The sequence below is a fragment of the Crocodylus siamensis genome, chromosome 1, assembly GCF_052110815.1.
Source record: "Crocodylus siamensis isolate JL-2025a chromosome 1, ASM5211081v1, whole genome shotgun sequence".
NCBI classification, from domain to species: Eukaryota; Metazoa; Chordata; order Crocodylia; family Crocodylidae; genus Crocodylus; species Crocodylus siamensis.
Genome location: NC_143395.1, coordinates 408,906,376 through 408,923,584, shown reverse-complemented (window position 1 = coordinate 408,923,584; position 17,209 = coordinate 408,906,376). Strand labels below are relative to the sequence as shown.

The following is a 17,209-nucleotide window of genomic DNA, read 5'->3' as shown; positions in this document are numbered from 1 at the left end:
AAACAGCCAGGTGAAAATTTAGGTAGAAAAATTTACTATTAACTACCCCCAAAAGACATTCTGCCAGGTATCTGAAAAATTAACTGACATTCTGGGTTGTACACTGGAGTGGACAACTTTGGTCCTCTAGCACAACATAGCTTTTGACAGTAAGAGCAAAGTTTATTGGTAAGAGGCAGTGCCTTCCCTGGGGCTGGTCTAGGACAATTGAATGAACTTCCACAGGAAAAGAGGGCCATCATAAGCCTCATGATTTTCCGCTGTAAGTAAAAAAGGCACATTTACCTTGACCTTGCCTTATAAGTACACATACTACTTATATGCTCATGTTAGATCATTTAAAGTTTATAAAAAGAAAATTCCAAAACAAGACCCTCTGCTGCACACACTTCTCCCCTTGGGAGAAGGTGAGAGAACAAATACACAACAGATGTTAGCTGCATTACTTAATGCACTGCTGGAAGGTTACCCGAATACGTGGTAATGAGTGAACTACAAGGACCTGCGCAGAATGCAACAGAAGACACCACTGGGGTTAACAGTCTCTTTTCCCTTAATGACAGCAAAGTTCAGATGCCAGTTCAAAGTCTCTGCCAAAAGGGGATTATATCATTTTGCTTAAAGTTATTCATTCTCTTGAAATTCTGGCAAGTCAGAAGCCTCTAAAAGCTTTACCTGGGGTCTTATATTTTAGTCTTTCTCCATGGAATATTTTTGGATTATCTGGTTGAATATTCACACGCACCTAAATCCAAGGGACTATTGATTCACTCAAGACAAAAAGAAAAAACTTGGGGTTGGTCCCCCCCACTCAACCCTCCAAATTGTGTCTCACTGTGCTTAAATGCCCATCCTGTCTGAATTATTTCCTCATTGTGGAAAGATACAGGAAGGGCAGAAAATATCCTTCCTCAGAGTGGTTGCTGGTCTGCCTACAACTTTGACAGATTAGGGTTTTAGTCCAAGCTCTATCACTGACCAGCTGTATAACCACTATTATGTTAAAATTTGACTTCTGTATCTGTCCCCCCTCCCAATCTTGGGATGTTTCTCTAGAGCCCAGGGGTGTCAAACCAACCTGGATTTCTGGGCCAAATTTAGACCATGGGGCTTATTTCAGGCTGAATCTGGATGTAGCGGCAGGATGAGTAGCAGCAGTATTTGTGGGGTTTAAACATAGTTGTTGCTCCCCCCACCCCTCCTGGCCACTGACAGGACTCTGCAAAGGGGCTCTGTGCTCTGCGTTTTTGTGGTGGCTCCCACCCCAAAACTCCTGCCCCACCAGCAGAGAGCACAGCTGTACGGGCAGGATCCAGCCCATAGGCCCTGGTTTTGACATCCTGGCTTTAAAAGAGAGACTTAAGCTCTTGAGGGTAGGGACTGGCTCTTACTACAAGTACACATTTACAGCAACAAGCCTAGAAGGGCTCCCAATATCCAGGTACTGCTATTATATAAAATCACTGTACAAAATAAAATGCAATTTCACTTTTGATAGGCAAGGACAAGGGTGTGAAAGGGAATAAAAAACTAGATGAAAAAATTAAGTGATGTCACAATAGTGAAGATTTTGCACCTTATTTCTTCTTTGACATAACACATCTCTCAGATTTTATATCCACTTTCAGACTAGACTCTTAATTCCTGCACTTCGTTTTAAATTAAATTTAGTGGATTAACCTTTGATTCAGAATCATTTCTGCTGGGGAAGTTCTCTCTGTTCTCGTGGCCAATGTAGCCTCATTTCTGTCTGAACTTCCCTTTGCTTTTGGAATTGAAAGATCCCAGGAAGAGGATAGATTTTCCTTGCTACATCAGTAGGCAAAAAGCCCCACAATCTGTACCAGTCTGACCCTTGGGTAAAATTCTTTCCTGACCCCAAATGACTGCCCCTCTGCAGATTAGTAATCTGTAGCCAGGAAACCCTGGGCTTAAGTCCTAGCAAGACCATTAGCTAACTCCAGCAAAAATCCCCAGCCTTGGCTGCAGCCAACATCCAAATGCCTTTGAGAAAGACTTTAAAAAAACCCTAGAGGTGGGGGTGGGGACAGGATTCCCAAATATTAGGGATAAGAGATTCAGATGCTGTATGAGTTGTAAGGATAGGCTTAAAACAGTAAGCATCACTGTTTCTTCTTACCATGCTTGATGAGTCACGTTACATGACAATGTTTAATGTAGGACGGTTCCGGGTAGTACTTAGGAAAACTGTCTAGAGCCTCTCCTATTTTAGAATAAGCCGAGAGAAAGAGACCTCTCCCCAAATGCAGAAACACAAATATTTTCATTTAAGTTTGACTTTGGAGCAGCAAGATGTTACAGGCAAATTAAACTTCAGGTCATGGAAAGGTACTGAGTTTGTCAGTACTCTTCTTATACAAAGTCGAACTCAGAACTGGCTCTGGAACAAGGAGAAAAAAAAAGCACAGATTCTGCATAAGTGTTTGACTTGCTCAAATGTAACACGCTAAACCCAAACATAGGGCAAAGAAAGTCCAGTTTGTAAAAAACCACTAGCTTTCAGAGAGGCTCATAAGGGACTTGGCCAAGTATTAGAAACTGATGGGATGGGACAATTTCTGTGAAATGTGAATCTCCACAACTTTAAGCAGGAGAGCCGCTTAAAATTAGCCACAATGTGTCATGAGGAAGCTCCTAATCCCAAAACAGGAATTGTGTGCAATGTACCCTTTGGGCCAAATTTCTTTAGGAAGGATATTAAAAGTAATGCTTTTATCATTTATAGACCATTTACTGGTTTTATCTGGCACTCTACTATTAGGGTAAATAGAGTAAGACAGAGGCTCAGGAAAAACAGCAGCAGGAATAGCTGCATTAGCCATATCCCCATCATGCAGTATCTAAAAATATATATCACCCTGTTACCTGGCATGCCCACAGCAAGACTATGAACTGCCAGTAGAAGCTCTACTGGGTGACAACTTTGGAGACACCCAGAACTTACAATGGTTCTGAGAGTTGGAACATTTGGGGAGACAGCAGACTTAGTCCCCTGTAGCTGAAGATGCCAACAGTACGTAGAAAACACAGTAAAAGTGCCATTAAGAGGATGCACAGCACAGCTATTAGCATTACTTGACTTGCACTGGTGCTATAGTTGTGGTCGAAAATCATCAAGTAAGTGCCATGCAACTTAAAAGGCCGACTTAAATGTGAAGATACAAGACCTTTTTTTAAACTGGGCAAAGTAGTAGTGAGGCAAAAGGAGAAGGATGTCTGAAAATAATAAAATAAAAATACCCTAGGCAGTCTACTTCCCCATTCATTTCTATTCAGCTCAGTGAAAAATGTTAAATTCTTTCCTCATAATCTGTACCTTTTCCAGCTGCCAGGGTACTGAGGGTGCTCACATGCATACAAAAAAGCAATTACAGTACTGTATTAAAATTGATGCATCTTTATTTAAACATATGCTCCTAAGTCCCTTAGGTACACTTGAAAAAAGTTCTCCCTTTGAAATCATTTTTTTCCCTTGCCAAGATAAAATTTTTAGGGCAGCAGCTTTTTCCCCCCGCCCTGCTGAAAATGATGATTCAAGGATGCTAAAAATTGGTGATTTTAAAACTGAAGACTAAGTTAACACTGTGATGAGAAAATAGATGGAAAGCCACGGTACGGGATAAGAGCTAATCAGTAGGTAGGATACAGACTGCAGACTATGAGACACCACCTTATTGAGAGCAGGCATAAGTGTTCATGAAGTAAAGGACTCCTCCTACAAGAGTCTGTACAGAAAGCAAGAGGAGACTTGCGACTGCACATTATCCGAGAAGAGAAGGGAGGTGGGACCAGGGACAGAAAACAAGTGGGGTGCACAAAGAGTGGTCGTTCTTCAAGGACACCATCCTTGAAGCACAAGAAAACCAGTCCCATGAAGAGGAAAAGTAGCAGAAGGACTTGCAAGCCCTCCCGACTCAATAGGGACGTGGCAGTCCTTTTGAAGAGGACGGATAGATAAGACAGGAATACACACAGTAGAAGCTAGGGACAGTCCTCAAGGAGGACTATACAATAGTCATCCACACTTGTAGGGAAATGATTAGGAAAGCTAAGGCAGCAACTGAGTTTAAGTTAGCCAAGGGAATCAAGGACAATAAGAAGTCCTTCTTTAAGTATGTAGGGAGCAGAGGGAAAACAAACGGAAGCACGGGGCCCTGCTTAACACCTCAGGACAGCTGATAACAGGCACGCAGGGAAAAAACAAAAACAAAAAACGAAAAAAACACCACACACACCACACCAAAAAACTGAACTCCTGAATGCCCACTTTGCTTCGGTATTTCACTGGACCAAGGCGAAAGACAAGTGAGATAAGGATCACAGGGGGCATGGCTGGAATAATAGCCTTCCCGCTGTGGATGCTGAGCTCATGCAAAACCAACTAGAAAAGCTAGCCATTTGTAAAGTCAGCAGGACCAGAGTGACTTCAGAGAGTGCCGACAGAGCTGGCAGAGGTCACTGCAGAACCCCGGCAAAGCTGGTTCAGAAATCGCGGCACACAGGGGAGATCCCTGAGAATTGGAAGAGGGTCAACACTCTGCCCATCTTCAAGAAGGGGGAAGGAAGAGGACCCAGACAAGCATAGGCCAAGTCAGCCCAACGACCATCCCAAGGGAAATCCTGGAAAAATTCATTAGTGCATGATACGCTCATTGAGGGCAAGATTCGAATGACAGTCAGCATGGCTTTGTCACATGTAGGTCTGGTCTTACCAACCCTGTCTCATACAAACAGGTCTCACCACACCTGGATATGGGACAGAAGGTCAACCTTATATACCTAGGCTTCCAAAAGGCTTCTGGTCTAGTGTCACAGAATATCCTTGTGGAAAAACTGGAAGATTGTGGGCTTAAATGCTCAAGTTCAGTGGGTGGAAAACTGGCTGCATGGTAGGACCCAGAGAGTTCTTATGAACAATGAAAAGTGGCTAGTGGTGTCCCTCAGGGGTCTGTGCTTGGACCGGTGCTTTTCAACATCTTTATAAGTTATTTGGGTGTGGGGGTGAAAAGCTCACTGGCCATGTTTGTGGGGGACACCAAGTTATGGGGGAGTGTGGTCATGCCAGAAGATAGGTTGTAGATACAGGTGGCCCTGGACAGGCTGGAGAGTTGGATGGACTGGAACAAGATGAACTTTACCACTCAAAAGTGTAAAGTGCTCCATCTTGGGACAAACTGTCACCACCAAGCCTGTAGGTATGTTGGGGATTATTTCATAGTTTCTAGGGTCGGAAGGGACCCGAGTAAATCATCTAGTCTGACCCCCTGCCGTGGCAGGAAAGAGTACTGGGGGTCAAACGACCCCAGCAAAGTGTTCGTCTAGCCTCTTCTTAAAAACCCCCAGAGTAGGAGCCTGTACCGCTTGTCTTGGAAGTTGGTTCCAGATCCTAGCTGCCCTGACCATGAAGTAGCGCCTCCCGATATCCAGCCTAAATCTACCCTCCACCAGCTTGCGACTGTTATTCCTGGTCACTCCTGGTAGTGCTCGGGGGAACAGGAACTCCCCCAATGCCTGCTGGTCTCCCCCCTCCCCCAACTAGTTTATAACAGGTCACTAGATCCCCCCCTCAGCTTTCTCTTTTGGAGGCTGAACAGGTTCAGGTCCCGTAGCCTCTCCCTGTAGGGCCTGCCCTGCTGTTCCTGATCATGCAAGTGGCCCTCCTCTGGACCCTCTCCATGTCATCCACATCCCCCTGAAGTGCGGCACCCAGAACTGGATGCAGTACTCCAGCTGCAGCCTGACCAGCGCAGCATAGAGGGGGAAGATCACCTCCTTGGACCTGCTTGAGATGCATCTGTGGATGCATGACAAGGTACGGCTGGCCTTCTTGACTGCATCCCCACACTGCCGGCCCTTGTTCATCTTGGAGTCAGTGACGACTCCAAGATCCTTTTCCACCTCTGTGTTGACAAGAGGGGAGTTCCCCAGCCTGTAGGTATGGTGCCAGTTGTTCCTCCCCAGGTGCAGCACCTTTCACTTGTCTGTGTTGAATCCCGTCCTATTCTCATCCGCCCACCCTTGTAACCGGTCTAGGTCCGACTGTAGTCTGTTGCTTCCTTCTAGCATGCCCACATCCCCATGTCATCAGCAAATTTGAACAGGGTGCTTTTTACCCCCTCATCCAAGTCACTGATGAAGATGTTGAACAGTGCAGGCCCAAGGACCGAGCCCTGGGGGACCCCACTGTCCACATCCTTCTAGGTTGAGAAGGACCCATCCACTACCACCTTCTGGGTGCGGCCCTCCAGCCAGTTGGTGACCCATTTGACTGTGTGGGTGTCGACACCGCAGTCCCCCAGTTTCTTGATGAGAACGGGGTGAGAGACAGTGTCGAAAGCCTTCTGGAAGTCCAGGAAGACTATGTCCACTGCTACCCCTGCGTCTAATGATCTGGTAACCTGATCATAGAAGGCCACCAGGTTGGTCTGACAGGACCTGCCACTGATGAACCCGTGTTGGTTGCCCCTAAGCATGCAGTCCCCCAGCTGGCCCCTTGTGGATGTGTGCCAGAATAATTCTCAAACAGCTTGCTTAGGATCAAGGTAAGACTGACTGGCCTATAATTTCCCAGGTCCTCCTTCTTCCCCTTTTTGAAGATGGGAACCACGCTGGCCCTCTTCCAGTCCTCCGGCACCACGACCAAAAAGGACCTAGGGGTAGTGATTGACCACTGCATGAACATGAGCTGGCAGTGCGATGCTGTGGCCAGCAGGGCAGGCATCAACCACTGTATCTCATGCAACACTGAGGAAGTGATAGTCCCACTGTACTCTGCACTGGTAAGACCGCAGCTGGAGTGCTGCATCCAGTCCTGGGAGCCACACTTCAACAAGGGCATGGAAGAAAAAAACACAAACCACTTAAGAGGGTCCAGAGAAGAACCACCCATATGGTCAGGGATTTGCGAGACAAGTCATACGAGGAGAGGCTGAGGGACTTGGGCCTCTTCAGCCTACAACAGAGAAGGCCGAGAGGGGACTTGGAAGCGGCTTACTGCTACATCAGAGGAGTACATCAAGAATTCTGTGATCAGCTGTTTGGGCATCTCTGGGGAAGAATGGATACAGACTCCTGGAAGGCGGCTTCAGGCTTAATTCCACGAAAAACTCCTTTACAGTCAGGGTGTCCAGACTGTGGAATAAAAACCTCCCTCTAGGTCACCTACCCTGGAAGTCTTCAGAAAGGAGACTGGACGGTCACTTGACCCCAGTCGTCTTTTCCTGCCTAATGCAGGGGGACTGGACCCAATGATCTACAAAGTTGCTTCCAGCCCCTAACAAACTAGGGATCTGCAGAACGAGGATCATTTGACTGGTAGCAGACTGAACCTTCAAATTTTAACATAAATAATTTACATGAATTTTATCAGTTAGCCTTTACCAATATCATGTCAGGGGCCAAAATGAGTCAATCCCTGCTGTCAAGAAGTCACAATTTGATTAGACAAAATAGAAGATTCTAGGAATGGGACAAAACTTAGAGTGAATGGTCCATTTTGAAAATACCATATTAGAGTCTGATTTCCACCCCCCCCACTGTTTTGTTTTTTCCCCCTTTACAGGTGAGAGAGGCACTAAATGGCAAGACAAAAAGCTAATGAGAACAAAAAAAAAAATCAGGAATCATAAAAAGCTGAATAGTTTCATTTCCATTATCTTGAATATGACATGACAAGGTTTTTTGGCTTTGAAACAGAATCAAGTCAGCCACGTGGCTTCTACCATTTACTAACCCCCCCCCCCTTAGTAAGCCATCACCATCTTCAAACGTGGGAGGAGTCATATGCTCTCGATCTCTTATGAATTGCAAACAAACAAAAACACACACTGAACTACTGACAGGCTGGAGCAAACATTACAAGCTTCTGATTCAATCCATTAGGGAGGGCCAAATCCTCAGAAATACCATAAACCAGAACAACTTATAAGTGGAACAAATACATCTTGCAGTACCCAAGGCTCTCATTTCAGATGTTGTGGGAAAAGCCTCTTTCCATTTTAAGCAAATGAAACAGCATATACTCATTGATTAGCCTTTTAAAAGTTTCTTTATAATCAGGACACTGTCATCCACAACCCTCTCCCTGGGCTTATTATAGCTTGTTAATTATTAAAGCTGGTGGTGCCTGAAAGAGGAAGTGTTTATTTTCAAAGAGACCATAGTGATTATCACCGCCTTTTATAGTTACTGTATTAGCTGCTCCCTTAAAGGAAGAGGATGCAAGTTGTGAGGAAATTAAGTGTTTCCTGCTTAATTTGAGAAGTTGATGTCTGCATTGTGACCTGAAGATAAACAGTGCATAAAAATAAAAAATTCACTGACCAGCTTTCAACAAGTACTTCCTGACTTTCCTACCTGCTGAGCAAGCGCTATTGTTTTTGCTTATAGCCTGTGTCACCTATAGCTCCTGGTTTAAAAAAAAGTCATTCTATGAAATCACAGCATTGCGACTGCCAATTATTGACACTACTGGGTGAATAGAGGATCTAAAAATCAACAATCATGAACACTGGTGATAAACATCACCATGTTACAAGCCAGGTGTTCTGCAAGTGATATGGACCTGCAGCACGGGTTCTGCAAGTGATATGGACAGCCTGTGTGCATGACGTGCAGCCTATTCGGGAGGGGACAGGCATATCAGTAGCAGAGAGCTGTAAGCAAAAAGCAGAGCAGCAGCTTAATCAGCAAGCAGAGAGCCAAACAGAGATGGGGTAAGCGAAGAGGATGGGAATGATACTAGCGAGGATGTCAGGCTAAATTTGTGGACTGCCTGCCAAATGCCCCCACTGTTGCAAGTCATTGTATTACTTCAAACCCCCGTTGAACATTAAGAAGATCAGAAGAATTTCTGATCACATTGTGGGGGATATAAGAAAACAACAACTCCAACTTAACTGCTCCCAACATTTACAACTGTTCAGGCACCATTGCAAGTTGCAACAGAATACTGTACCAAAGCTTCTTAAATCATGACAACTTGAGTTTAAAAACACTTGTAGAAGTGAATTTGGGCTTGTCGGGCTTCTGGCCTCCCTGACTAGAAAGACCGACAGAGACCAGAAGTGCTGATACTGCTTACTTGAGTTGCAGGATTTTTTTAATCTCAAAACATACATGTCTTGTTACTCTGTGTACAGAGGTCCAGTTAAGTAAACTTGTATTCCTTTGAAACAGACAAGTGGGTGATTTCCCCTTGCTGTATGAAATGCTCCCTGTGATCACAGTATAGCCCTAAATAAAGAAAAGCTGGCTCTGTCAATTCTGATTCAACCACAATGTGAAGTTTGATTTCTTCCACACGCTTAATTCCAGAACACCAGATGTCCTGACCATTCTTAACTTTGGTGTAACAGTTTCACTGCAGTGACTTGCCTTAATATCATCTTGAAGCAGATAGATGAAAACTGTTACACTAGTGGCAAGGCAAGGTTCTTTGCATAAATCTAATATCTTTTATTAGTCCAACTCAAAAAAGGTTGGAAAAATTCTTTTTAGCAAGATCAGGCTACAACCTACACCCCCTAAAACATTAGTGGTAAAGTACATTATACAGCATGATCCCACAGACCTCAAGCTACACTAAGAAATTAAAAAAGATGAATTTAAAGTTGAAAATATTTTTTTCTTTTGAAAGTGATAACTTCCAGCAGCAGGTATGAAAGCCAAGCAACTCAGACTTCATTGCTTCATCAGCGAGGAGGTACCCCCTTTGGTAGACAAATGCCAATCCAATACAGACTTTGTATCAGTAAAGTCCATACCTTGCACATGCACAAGTATTTAAGAAGCAAAAGCAGCTTTCAGAGAACCAGTGCACTATTTTTTGTGACCAAAACAGGACAGCAAGTAAACTGCATGCCTACACAAGCTGCAACTTCCATATGACCTTTAAAAAGCAGCTACATATAGAAAGCATTGCTGTATACAAATTTGCAAAACAAAGACAGGATGGCTTTGAAAAGGTCCAGGAGCTGCTAGAAGACTTCAAATACTTACAGCCCAAGGCAAATAAAAGGGGGGGGGGAGGGGAAAAAAAAAAAAAAAAAAAAAGAGAGAGAAACACTGTATAAAACAGGGATTTTTTAAAATCAGACAGTTTTGGAGAATTACAACATATATTACTCTCAACCCACCTGCAATTTGACTATGACATTTGGATGCAACACCCAGTATCAGGCTGTTAGACCCTTCGGATAATTGTTTGCTTGTAAATGACAGTATCATTTACAAGCTTCCTGTGCTGCAGGTTGCTATATGTGGCACACCCTATACTGAGGAAGAGACAAGCAGCACAGTAGCAGACAAGGTAGAGAACAGAAAGCAGAGCATCAGCTCAGGAAAGGAGGAGAGGACAGGAAGCAGAAAGAGCAGCAGCTTGGTCAGGGAGAATTGGGCAGGGAGCAGCAGACTGAACAGCAGACCAGGTAACGGAAAAGAAATCAGAATGGCTCTTAAAGGGTGTTGGACTAATTTGGTGGAAAACCCTGAGGTAATAAACTCATGCTTAAACCTTCCCCCATAATATCCGTTCAGCAAAAATTTCTTTACATGGGCAATGTTTTGGAGTCAAGAAGTGCCTACATGCACAGATATCAGAAAGGAGTTGCCTGTCTAAATATCTGTAACAGAGATGACACCATATTATCCAAGTGGTAGCCAATGAATTGAGCTCCCCCTAAAGAATATAAAGGCTTGGTAGCCAACGTCAATCCACAGTCTAACTGGGTCCTGTAGTTGCTGGGAAAGGAACCTATTAGGCCTGAACAAGTGGGGAGCTCTTCTTCTTGTCTAACCAAGCTACAAAGAGGTTGAGGATGCATTTCTTCTGCTGACCTGAATATATAGTTACAATCTTGAGGGATAGCAAAGCTCCCAAAAGCCAAATGAAACCCTAATACACAGGATTACTGTGCCAAATTTATACTTAATATAAATATCATTTATATTGACTCCATTATCTTATGCTCTTTGCACTATTAGAAACGGACTGCTGTTCTAACCAGCTTGTCTCCTACTAAACTGCAAGGGACCAGGGAAGTGCCTTCCGTCTTACTCCAGCTGAGCCAGCGAATTATGTTCCTTCAGCTGCACAGGCTGCATCTTCAAGGGATCAGTTTAAAATATAGGGAACAAACCCCCACCCCCACCCTTTTTTTTTTTTAAATGCCTTCTTTGGCTGTCTCTTTCCCAAGTTTCTTGTTGCACAAATTGGTTCTCAAAGTTAATACTACCTCTGTAACCAAAGACAGAAAAGCTGCAAAGGGAACACTTTATTCTCTTCCCTAGTTGTCCCTCACTGATTTTTCTTGTTTTCACCTTCTTGAAATTTGCCTTAATTTTTGCAGTTCTGATCCCATGGCCAGCCTTCCCCTAGGTTTTCTAGGATCAGCAACATTTTTACTGTAATAGTAAGCCTGGTACAAAAGGCATTTGGTATAGCTGGACTTGAGTCAGCTATATTCATTCCAATAGTAGAGGCCACATTATCATTAGAAATTCAGCATAACTTCCTTTTATGTACTTAGACCCATTTTCAAGCACAATGAGCTGCATATGTAACAGATGGCTTTCCATATACATCTTTCATGCCTGGTATGCATGAGAGCGTGACGTTGTTTCAAGCAACCTCAAACACAAGTGGAGAGCACATTTTGAAATTCATTATGCAATTCAGATGTTTAGAGAAAAATATCATTTAAAAATTTACCCACTTGCTCGAGGTAAGAGCCTCAAACTCCAAATCAAATTTGTAAGGATGGATCTTTGAAATTAGTGTCAAGACCACTAATTTTTTTCTCTCATGTCAGTCACAGACCCAGGCTGCTGTGCAGAGCTGGTGTCACTCAAGGAACCATCCATCAAGAAGACTACATTCATTCCATCCAGAAAGAACCCACACCCCAACTGCAGATGCTTCCTCAGCCTGACAAAGGGTATTTATACTTGAAAGCTTGCAAAGAAGAATTTTTCCTACCATTTGAGTTGATCTAATAAAAGTGATGAGACTTTTTCTAAAAAAGAATAAGAGACTACAGGCTTATTTAAAGCTAAAAGAATACTCAGGTATCAGAGAACACAAGTACAAATCTTCAGTGACATCACCCCAGCTAGCCTGAACACGTGGCATTCTTGATTACTGTTTAGGTTGTTACCCTACTATTTGCTATACATGCCCACATTTCCAAGTTTTGATGAGGGATACTGGAAGAAGGGGGGGGGGGAAGAGAAGAGACTGCATGAGTCTAGAAAGCTGCAGAACTCTACATCCTCCCCCTCATCCTTATTAGCAAAATTACTACCAGATTGGCAAATGGCTCCTCGAATGCTGCCCATGCTTTTGCCTGGGGTCTTCTTGTGACTGCTCGTGTAGAGAAGTTGCTCACACAGAAAAGCAGGGAGTTAAAGACTTACAACTCCCCCACTGCCAGGGATGCAGTTACACTAGGCTCAAAGTGCTTTTATGCTGCCAGAATCTGTAGCTGTAATAAAAATGGATTAATTAAATGTTCCATTCAAAAGTGGCATTTACCTCTCACTCACCTACAAAGTAACTTTTTAAATAGATGGCCCCTTCCAAAACAAAAACAAAAACAACTTGCCTAAACAACTTGAGGGGAGAGGGAATTATCCAGCTTTGAGACAACTTAAGTAATATGTTGCACATGGATAATTTAACTGTCCATAAAGCTTGGAAGACTGAAGTTTATTCTGACAGCAGTACTGGCCACCAGAAAGGATTCCTACTAATACTCTGTCAAACTCCTTTGGACAGGGATCAAGCAAAGACGTTTTCAGCCATGATAAATAAATGAAAATGGGTTTAAGATGAAGTCTGCTTCAGACTTGCACAACAGTATTTGTTCCTGTTTGTACAAATGTATTTCTCTTGCAGAGGTATCATAAAATGGCTTTTAGAACTAGCATCTTTTCAGAGGCTATATGAGAAACCATTTAGATTAAAAACAGGAACTTTACTGCTAAGAAGCTAAAATAAAAAGGGGAACAGGAAATATGATCTAGTGAAATAGAAAGGTTTTTTTTGTTTTATTTTGTTTTTTTAATAAAACACACGCAACTTAATAAATTAAGCCTTAGCAATCCAGTTTTGTAGTAAAGACTCATTACTCCTATCCAACACAATGGAAAAAAAAAAATCCAGAACAGTAGCATTTGGCGACACTGATGAAATTAGTAAGAGATGGGTAAAAACATGGAAAGCATTTTTATGCAGCACACAGTTAACTTGCAGAACTCATTGCCAAAGACGACTAGAAGCAGATAGTATAGCCAGGTTCAAAAAAAGGACTAGACATCCATGGATACCATTCTCCAGCTACTTTGTTTAGATGTTTCCTCTGGCATCTCTAAACCCATTATAATGGATGCCAGGAAGGGTAATGAATAGGAGGCATATACAACTCTAGACACCTGGTTCAGTGTTCTAGGCTAGAGCAGGGGTATGTCAGATGTACAGCCTGTGAAACAGACAGCCCCATTATTCAGCCTCCAGTGCTGCCCCTGGGTCTGTGTGGACCCACATATAGCATGCACTGCATGCTGGACAGGCTGTACATGGAGGGTCTGGGGTGTACAGGGTTGGGAGGGGGGAAAGACAGCAGGCAAAGCTCTAGCTCCATGGGCTCAAATCTGGCTCAGAGGGCCAGCCATGTGCCATTCATCTGGCCATGGGGCCAGATAGGTGACCTTCTCGAGCAGGGGTGTCACTTATCTCTGCCAGTAGGGTAGATAAACAGTGTGTGTGGGGGGTGTCAGATTTTAAAATTTAAAAATCAGATTTTTTTTTTTTTTATTTAAATCACATTTTATATAGGTTTTTTTTAATTTTTTTTAAAAGAAGGACAGTCTTAATTTAAAATATGTTAAAGCGCAAATATATTACAGAGTAGGAATTATAACTTCTAATTATATACTATTTGAGACAATATAGTTACACCTTTTTAGAAAAGTTTTAAGAAGATCACAACAGGCCATATCAGAGGCCCAATCTTATGGGGATTCCCAGAGGGTCTTTTAGAGATTAATACAGATTAAAGAAAGCAATTCTACCCACCGGGATTCTATGCTCAGTCAAGAAGATCCCATGAAGCATTTCTGTGATGCTTAGTTTCTGTTCTCAAACTGAGAATCTGTGCACGTGAAAACATCCTTGTTAACCACGGTATAGAGAGATGAGCTAAACAGACCTGATTACCCATGCATCAGCCCTTTTCTCTCTGCAAGTTACCTGTACAGATTTGAGCCCTTAACTTCTTGAAACTTTGCACTTCTAGAGAAAGGTAAATGAATAGAGGATTGTTAGGGGTGGCATAGATCTGGGAAGGAGGAAAAAAAATAAATAAAAAAAATGTAAAAATTGAGAGCAGGATATTGAAACTGGCCTGAGGTTAGTCATCAACATAGCTAAAAGATATGCCATTCTAGTGCCCTTGATTGTAAAATTCAATCTTTACACAATACATGAGCTAATAGTTGAATGTCAACACAGGAAGCTTTCAGGCTAAGTGTTAAGACACAGAAGCAGGAACCTGAACACAGTGAATCCCTGAAGGTGCTAAAGAAAAAATCAGAACTGTATTTATATTCATGGAAACATCACACTACACTGGTGCTCTCCACCAGAGCCACACCACCTCATTAGCTGAAGGTCCAGCACTCAACTCTGGCTAGTGTAGGTTTGGCACACTTTGCTCTCAGGTCACACTGAAGCCAACAACCACCAAACTGCTCATCCCCCAGATAATTAAACCTATTAGAGGGGTCAGGGCAGTTTTCCTGTTACCAAGGATCAGAACTTGTGGTGCTTTTAATTAGCAACTGGAAAGTTAGCATATTGCTTGCAGGCTTTTTGTCTACATTTTTAAATAAAACACTTCACCATGTGGTTTTAAGAAATAGGTTTTAAAAAGCAGAAATTTTCCCTTTTTGTGGGCAGAAACTGCTGAAAGAGAAAAGTCCCAGGACTGTGGGAACCCAAACCAGAGACAACAGAAATTAGTGGCACTTGGAACCCTTGTTAAATCTCTCCCCAGCCACATCCTATAGCTTTAAGATGAGAGGAGGCTTAATTCCAGAGCCGACATTAAGAGACATGTACCTAGGCATGGGAAAAGTGAGGATATGAAGCTTGACTGCTCACTCGGAAGTAACTCTGTACCCTCCTATGGGGATGCGATACTTGTGTTTTACAGGACAATGAAGAACTACAGCAGCATTCAAGCACAGCATAAGAAATAAAGCCTCCCTTCCACATTGCCAGCTCCAGGAGGTACTGGGAGAGCAAGACCCAAGACTCCACTTCCAGTGCCACAAAAATCACTCCACCACTCAGGCAAAAGATACCAGATAGTATTTGCTGGCCCTCACAAGCCCTGGGCTTGGTGGAAAAGTAGAGGACCAGCTCCAGATCCAAAAAAATGATAACCAAAGCAGGAATCTTCAGCAATTAATTTTTTGCTGCCCCAGATGGAGTTTCTCTACCCCACTCAGACTGCTGGGACAAATATACAGTCAACATACTTGTTCCTTTCCACCTCTTCCCCTCAAGCCATGCCTATCCCTTCTGCCCTCTTCCCCACGCAAGCCTTCCCTTCCCACTTGCTACAATGCTACCCTAAAAAATTTGTTGAACTAACAGCCTGTGTTGTGAATAACCCCTTCCCCCTCCCCCCCACTCCCAACTTAAGATCCTGGGCACTTCAAAGCAGAAAGTTTTGCAATTACTCAGCAGCTAACACAATAGGACCCAATTCTAGATTGCTCTTTGCTGTTGTCTTTAATGATCAGTTATTATGGTAAGACAAGTCTCAGTAGATTAAAGAGGGAGGGACTTCAACAAGACATTGCTGAACTTGGCCAGTAGGCTTTATTTTGTTTCTTAATGTCTTACTAATAATGATGTTGTTGTATTGTGTTTTCGAGCTTCAAAATGTACATCAGTCTGGTACAGAGATCAGATCTCTGCTCTTCCAAGAGGAAGTGAAAGAAGAGTCACACAGCCCCTCGAAGGTCCTGAGAGCAGACTGCCCATTTATTCCTCATCTCCATGCCCTGATGGATCTTAAATAAAAAACAAAGCAATTTCCCCACAGAGAGAGCCCACCAGCTTCTAACGTAAAGGGGGGCAATCTATGCTTTAAACAGGATTAAAATCAGCCAATTCTTTGTCACTCCTGTCAGTAAGCATGCTGCAAGAAGATGTAGTGACAACTCAGCTTTGACATTAAGAGGAAGCAGTGATGCAGGTGGCACATACACGAGTGAAATGTGGTTAGAGATGTGGTTGTACTGGTTAGAGGCCAGTACAATACACGGAGCGTGCACAAAAGCTGCAAGGAAACCATACATTAATTCAGAGAAGGAAAGTGAGGGGTACAACCTCCAAATCTGAACCAGCAGTTCCCAAACTCAAACACACTGCACACTACCAAATTAAAACTATGCAACCTTAAGTACCACCAGCAAACATGCATCGTATAAAGTCCTGAAATTACACGCCGGCTCAGGCATACCGATCGCAGTCACTATGACAAGTCGGCTCGGGCAAACCACTGACAGGTTGTCTGCATACCACCGGCGATACCCATACCACCACCCTAGACCTACACCTTAAACACTGGAGGCTGCAAGCAAGAAAGGAACAGTCGAAAACACCCTGGGTCAGCCCAGGTCCCTCCGTGCTCTGCCCCGGGGTGCAACAGGGCCTGGCTGTTACTTTCAGGGGCTCGTCCTACCACTGTCTCTCACAGAAGGGGAAGCTACTGGAAGAGCAGCAACTCATCTCTGGGGACAAAAGAAAACCGGCCACCAGAGCAAGGGTCAGGGAGAGTGCCACCACCTGCTCCACAGTGAGTTTCGCCAGGGCCGGAGAAAGAGATTAACGCCGGGACTTGGGGCGGGGAGCAGGTGCAGGATCCCCCAGGCAGGGCCCGTCCAGAGGAATGCAGCCCCGGGAGGCTCCTACCTGCTGAGGGAGATGGCAGGTGCGGTAGGAGACAGCCAGGCGGGGGGCCGCGGGCGGGCGGCGGGCGCGGCCGGGGCTCAGCAGCCCCAGGAGAAGGAGGACTAAGGGGAAACCACCGAACCCCACTGGCAGCCGCATCGCGAACCCTAGTAAGAAGCGCCGCGGCAGTCGCCCGCTTTATAGCGCGGCCCCGCCCCCGCGCGT

General features: G+C 44.0%; 1 protein-coding gene across 4 annotated transcripts in view; it reads right to left on the bottom strand.

Annotated features, from left to right (window-relative positions):
* PRCP (prolylcarboxypeptidase) overlaps positions 1 to 17,209 on the bottom strand; it is a 183,155-nt gene that overhangs the window by 165,662 nt on the left and 284 nt on the right. Inside the window, exon 1 of one of the 4 annotated variants that reach the window (XM_090030681.1) lies at positions 17,006 to 17,207. The exons of the other annotated variants lie outside the window; for them this stretch is intronic. Within the exon in view, the coding sequence (XP_089886807.1) occupies positions 17,006 to 17,143 (138 nt within the window). The 5' untranslated portion in view covers positions 17,144 to 17,207. Of the gene's footprint in view, positions 1 to 17,005; positions 17,208 to 17,209 lie in introns of those variants that run through there. 4 annotated transcript variants of the gene reach the window in all.